Source organism: Alligator sinensis, unplaced genomic scaffold (genome assembly GCF_000455745.1).
Source record: "Alligator sinensis unplaced genomic scaffold, ASM45574v1 scaffold371_2, whole genome shotgun sequence".
NCBI lineage: Eukaryota > Metazoa > Chordata > Crocodylia > Alligatoridae > Alligator > Alligator sinensis.
Genome location: NW_005842707.1, coordinates 770,951 through 777,009, shown reverse-complemented (window position 1 = coordinate 777,009; position 6,059 = coordinate 770,951). Strand labels below are relative to the sequence as shown.

Sequence of the window (6,059 nt, the reverse complement as noted above, 5' to 3'; positions counted from 1 at the left end):
ACATCTGAACAGTTTTCAGGTCAATCCAAATCTTTTCAGCTTTTGGTGCAACCACTAAATTAAAATCATTCATTTGCCCAGCTCCATTCTTAGTTTTGCCCCTGGCTCTGCTAGAGTCACCTTGGGCAAATTGCTTAACCTAAGGGTGCTCAATCTCCAGCCCGCAGGCCAGACACAGCCCAAAGTGCCATGTCATTTGGCCCATAGGTCTGGAAATTTGGGCAGGGGAGAGGAGCAGTGGCATTGCTCCCCTGCTGCCAAATCTCTAGACCTGTGGGGAGCCCCAGGCCCTGCATACTGGATCTGGCATCCAATCCCAGCACTCAGGGCTGGGCAGGGGCAGCATCAGGCCCCAAGGTTCAATCCTTGTGTGGAGAAAATGACAGGGGGCTTTGCCAGCACTCCAGAACCCGATCCCAGTTCACAGGGACAGGAAAAGGTGGCATCATGCCACTGGCACCCAATCCTGGTGTGTAGGAGGTAGACAGGGGCAGCACCAGGCCCCCAGGGTCCAATCGCAGCGTGCAGGGCAGAGAAGAGGCAATGCAGGGCCCCAGGGCCTGATCTGGCCCACAGATAGGCCCTATGCCCTTCATCCAGCCAGTGGGGCCAAAAGGTTGTGGCCACTGGATTAAAATATCTGTGTTAAACTTAGCCTTAAAGCAGGTAAGATGTCCTTAAAGTAAATAAAATTTCCCTTTCACTGCAGCCTGTCTTGAAACTTTGTAAATATTTGCAAACTATGTAAATTCCTAATTGAATAAGATGTCATATTTTCCAGTGTATAGGATATACCCCTGAGAAAAGATAAAAGATAAAGTTTTGAACATAAATTTGATTGATTTTTGGTCAACTTTAAAAAATATATATTTCAATTGTTTTTTGTTACTTACCTTCAGTATATAAAATATGCTATGGTATTTATGGTAAGTAGGATGCTGTAGTAGACATAGTATCAACCAGAATCTATCTGTTGTTTTTTACAGTTAAACTCAGCTTTAGAAATCAAAGCCAAATGCCAGCTCACTCTCCCAAAATGCCACATAAATAACATAAAAGAACGTGTCTTTCATTCCATGTGGTTGCCTCCGGAGTTTTTAGCTCTTGTGTTATATCCATATTTTTAATTAAAATGGCATTTAGTAGCCATTGTACAAGGTTCACTCCTCTCCCCACAACTCTTTTTTTTTTTTTGAGGTCACTGACCTGATTAATCCAGAACCTCCTGACAAATAGTTTGGTGCAAGCAACTGATGAAGTTGAGTCATCTGGACTTGTTCTGTCCTACCTCAGCTAGTCTATTGAGCACCAGTCACATGACAATGACTTTGCACTTTGTTTAGTTTGATCCAGTTATTTAGTACAAAGCTCTGATGTCTATTGTTTGGATTGATAAGTTAAGACTCTGCTGTCTAAGCAATCAAGCCACGGGTTCATACCACTGTATCTAACTGTATTTCCTATTCTCTGACACCAGATGCAGTAAATTACATTTACTCCCAGATCCCCGAACTCCCAACCCTCTATTCAAGGACAGCAGAGCCAGTTCCTGGGTGGGACGGACCAAGCAGAGTAGCTGGTAAGTCTCAAGGAACATGGTATTATAATAGCCAATCCGGTAGCCATTAACTTTTTTTATGCGTTAACTTTAATGGAATTGGTGTTCAGTTCTAGTTTAAATGGAAGGAAATGACACTTCATTTGTGTTTTATAAATGAGTGAAGGATATTTGAGCAACAGTGAGCATTTTGAGAGTCATCTTTTTTATATATTATTACATGCTTTGTAAGTTCTAAAAATGAGCATTGTTTACTTGGCATATATTTCTTAATGTAAGCATTCAGCTTGATTCTCTCCCTTTCTCTGCTGATACAAATCTGCATAATCTAAACCATGATTGTAGCACCTTTTCTGCATAAAACTCCCATTAAGATAAATAAAATGTGTGCTTATACATAGACACGCATACATGCACACACACGCACATACAACTTAATATGTACATGAAATCTTACTGAAAACTATTTATTTTAGAACAATCTTAGGGAGCAAAATATATTGCATGCTTTGTGTTTTAGGATGAAATTGTAGAATTTCCTAGCCTACAAGTTTCAGCACCAGTGAGTATTTAAAACACAGTAAATTATTAGTAGAGATTTAGAGATCGTTTTATTATTTTAAATAGCATTCTAAGTATCAAAATGACATATTTCATATGTCAATATGCAGATCATTACATCATACATATCACCATGAAAGATGAGATGAGAATGAAAGAAGGCTTACTAGAATGCCAGTTATTTAACATCAGAAGGAAATGTATAGGATTATGTACAAATGGGGAGATGAAATTTTGCTTGAGATTCTTGTTGCAAGTCACTCAGAATGCACCCCTTAGCACTGCCTGGGAAACAAATTCACATATTCATTTTGCCTGTGTTTCTAGCTCTCTTGTCAAAAAATAGGAAAATTATGGTATCCGTCTTTCTCTAGCTGACCCAAACATGTCAGCGAGGCCTGCTGGTAGTGTTCTTTGACAACAGGAATCCACATGTTGCAACAGCTTAAAGGAAAGGAAAGCTAGCCCATACAGTTAAAGATCAGTTAAACATTAAACATGAAGTTTTGTTACATATTTAATATTTGTTGATAATGTTTTATTTAAAAGTAACAAATTTTAAAGCCGTATTTTAAAGACCATTAAATAGGCAGACACTGTATTCATTAAGTCACACTCTAGCTTCTTAGTCTTATGAAATACTAAATTATGTTTCATTTTAATTAAACTTAAACAGAAAGGATACTTGCATTTAGATAAGCTATTGTTTTCAAATACTACTTGCTCTTTCAACCCGATATCATCAGTCATTTTCTACCCGTATTAATGTCATGCTTTTAGCAGTTAAGTGCCCACATTAAAAAAAAGGTAATGTTGGTTCATTTTTCAGCATCTTTTAGAAGATTCCCTATAAATAGAAGCTGTCAAATGCCAATGGATTATCTAAAATGCAGATTAGCAAGGATCTATTATTCTTCTTTTCCTACATAAACACTTTTCATTGACAAATTGCTTCTAAAAAAAACCCCCACTTATTCAATACTTGCTATACTGGTATGCCTGTAATCACACAAGTAGTTTTAATTAAGACATTAAGAATACTTGTATGATTAAGAAATCACCTGTGCAAAGTTCCCAAAATGTCCCTTTTTGACAATCTTCTAAGTGGCTTGAACTCTTTTGAAGCTGTCACCTAAATGCCTGCCATATTAGTGTTCACCATGAACAGTGATCCTAGATAAGGAATTGAATCTTTCACCATTAAATGTGGCAAAATCTGTACATGACTCCATTACAACCAGGGTTGCTAATCCAAGAATATTTGGCATTTTGCAAGTTTTTTTACTGACAGCCACACTTTTTTACTGATAGATGTTTTACATAGGGTAAATTCATAGATTCATAGATGTAGGGTCGGAAGGGACCTAAGTAGATCTTCAAGTCCGACCCCCTGCTCTGGGCAGGAGAGAATACTGGGCTCATATGACCCCAGCTAGGTAATTATTCAGCCTCTTCTTAAAGACCCCCAAGGTAGGAGCCAGCACCACTTCCCTTGGAAGTTGGTTCCAGATCCTAGCCACCCTGACTGTGAAAATGTAACCCTTTTGCCAGGCCTAGGGTTACCATCTGTTCCATTCATCCCACAAGAGTCCCAGATTTTGGAGGAGGGTCCTGGGCATGGGGTGCAGATTAAAATGAGTGTCCCACATGTGGAACACAGTCTGGCAGGGAAGGGAAGTGATGCAGTGTCCCAGTAAAGTGGCTGGGCAGGCTGCTGTTCTGCTTCAGCCTCTTCCTCCAGTGTGCCACTGATTTGTGGGGGACAGAGGGAAAAGAGGAGAAGGAGAGAGGGGGGCAGTGTCCCAGATATTCCATATTTCCAACCAGGATGGATGGTCACCCTAGCTAGGCCCTAGTTAGAAGGGCTGGGTTCAAAGTTAGGGGTTAATATCAACCATATTAAAAAAGTAAAAAGTTTGCAATAAAAAAATGTTCTTGGGTAGGCAACTTGGCAGTGATAGTTTTATACTGTGCTTCCCCCCAACCCCAGCCAGGGACTCCCTTTTTTTCACCTCTACACCTTAATGCCCCCAACTGCACCCTGCACCATGCTTCCCCCCCACCCCCCCCATCCCCCAGCCTTTACCTCACTGACACCTCTTTCCTTGTCCTGGCATGGACCCTCAAAGAAGCCTATCTTCAACCCAGCAGTATAACAGGCAGTTTGGGGGACAGCAGCAGCAGTACATGGCTGAGTGAACACTCTCTGCAGGGTGCCATGCTCCTGCTCAGACACTAAGTGGCACTGCTCTGCTCTGCCCATTGGAGTTTCAGTCAAACTATGGTTGCTTAGTATTTTTATTGACTGTTAAAGTTTTTTCACAAACTTTACTGACAGCCATGTGTAGCCTGATTTTTACTGACTGTAACTTTACTGACAGTTGGCATACCTAATTATAACAGATCAAATTCCAAAGGTACAGAACCCCCTGACCTGCTTTTTGTTTATCTGGAAGTTCAACATAGATCTGTGGATCAGTCTTGAAAGTCTTCCCAAGGTACAGCTCCTGTTGCTTTCATTCAGATGTTCCACATATGAAGGGCTTGAAGAACACATCCTATTTGACATTTAAAAATGTGAACTACCACACAATGGAAGAACGTATTTTGTTGGAAAACAACAGCACCCATTATATTACTGGCCTCTGAAGAGTTTGCATAGCAGCAGCCTGAGCTATTTCAAAGAGGTCAGGTGACTTTCCAAAAACCACACCCCAAGATAATGCCATAGCCAAAAATGGATCCCTGAGATTCTGACTCCCAGCCCATGTCCCAGTCACCAAGTTTGACTGACCCCATCCCAATATCACAAACAAAACTGAGCAAATTCCAAATGAGTGATGGAGGTATTCATCTTTTTTTAACCATCTTAAAGTCCCTAGAACTTGAATTTAAGGTTCAAGTCATAGCTACTTGCATGAGACATTATCAACAGTGGTCTCAGGGATCCCCAAAGGTGGACTACCCTGAATGCCTGAAGTTTGATAGCTGTTGTATATTATCATTAGTGATGCATGACATAGTACTAATGCCAATTGGTCAAATGGAAATTAAGAATACAAACCAGCATTCCATTCTCTTCGTGCTCTAAGTGTGCAGATAACTCCACTCCTCTGTCAGTCTAGACTACCAACTGGGGCTCCTGTATCCTATTCAGCCAACAAGGGCACAAGTCAAGGGACACAATCACTTCAGCATGAAGATGAGAACTTTGAGATGTCAGATGGGCAATGCACTTTAGCTTCAACCGCATGTGGCCTTGGAGCTCAGAGAACACTCCTCACTGTAGTAAATGTGTGTTCCTTAAAGGGATATGAGGTAGTGAGCAACTGGGTAAAAGCACATCACATGCCCACTTTAACAAGTAGCAAAGAGCATGGCTACTGTGCTTGTCTGCCATGCAACAGGCAGAACTCCTGTTTCTGCAAGCATGCATGCTAACTTCTAGCAATCCATCAGGATGCTTGAGCAGATATACCCATCCTTCATTTTAGTAAACCATCAGAGTTGCAAGGAATTATGATTTCATAGGTAGGGTAAGAAACTCCTGGGCATTGGATGATGAGACAAAATTCTACAACCATAGGCCAGTGAGCCACTAACAGCCTCACTAGACCAATTCCATATAGTCAGAGTAAGTTATAGCAACTCCTCCTTTTTCTTCACCAAGTTTTTGGTGGGCATGAAAAAACTCAAGGAAGGTGAAAACTGACTATGCACGGATAATGGACATGATTAAACACAAGTTGCAATGTGCTGTTGTACACTAGGGAAGCAGGAATATTGTTACCGTGAATGCTCAGAATTTTGCTGCCTATAATTTCAGATGCCCAGTGGCCTCAGGTATCTTAAAACTGTTCAGTGCAGCAGTTGACTTCTCTAGCTATATAAGAGGGATGACGTACACTACCGAAGGCATTTCCAGGCCTGTGGGAAAAGC

The 6,059-nt window shown here is 41.0% G+C and overlaps 2 protein-coding genes across 4 annotated transcripts in view; both read left to right on the top strand.

The window, feature by feature from the left end:
• Positions 1–6,059, top strand: part of LOC102378731 (A-kinase anchor protein 2) — a 265,411-nt gene that overhangs the window by 20,171 nt on the left and 239,181 nt on the right. For all 3 annotated transcript variants that reach the window (XM_025216057.1, XM_006034132.3, XM_025216056.1), the window contains exon 2: positions 1,478–1,579. The gene's annotated coding sequence lies outside the window, so the exon portion shown is untranslated. The remainder of the gene's footprint in view (positions 1–1,477; positions 1,580–6,059) is intronic.
• PALM2 (paralemmin 2) overlaps positions 1–6,059 on the top strand; it is a gene marked incomplete at its 5' end in the record, with an annotated part of 30,368 nt that overhangs the window by 22,015 nt on the left and 2,294 nt on the right. The window contains one exon of the mRNA XM_025216058.1: positions 1,478–1,579. Coding sequence (XP_025071843.1) covers positions 1,478–1,579 — 102 coding nt within the window. The remainder of the gene's footprint in view (positions 1–1,477; positions 1,580–6,059) is intronic.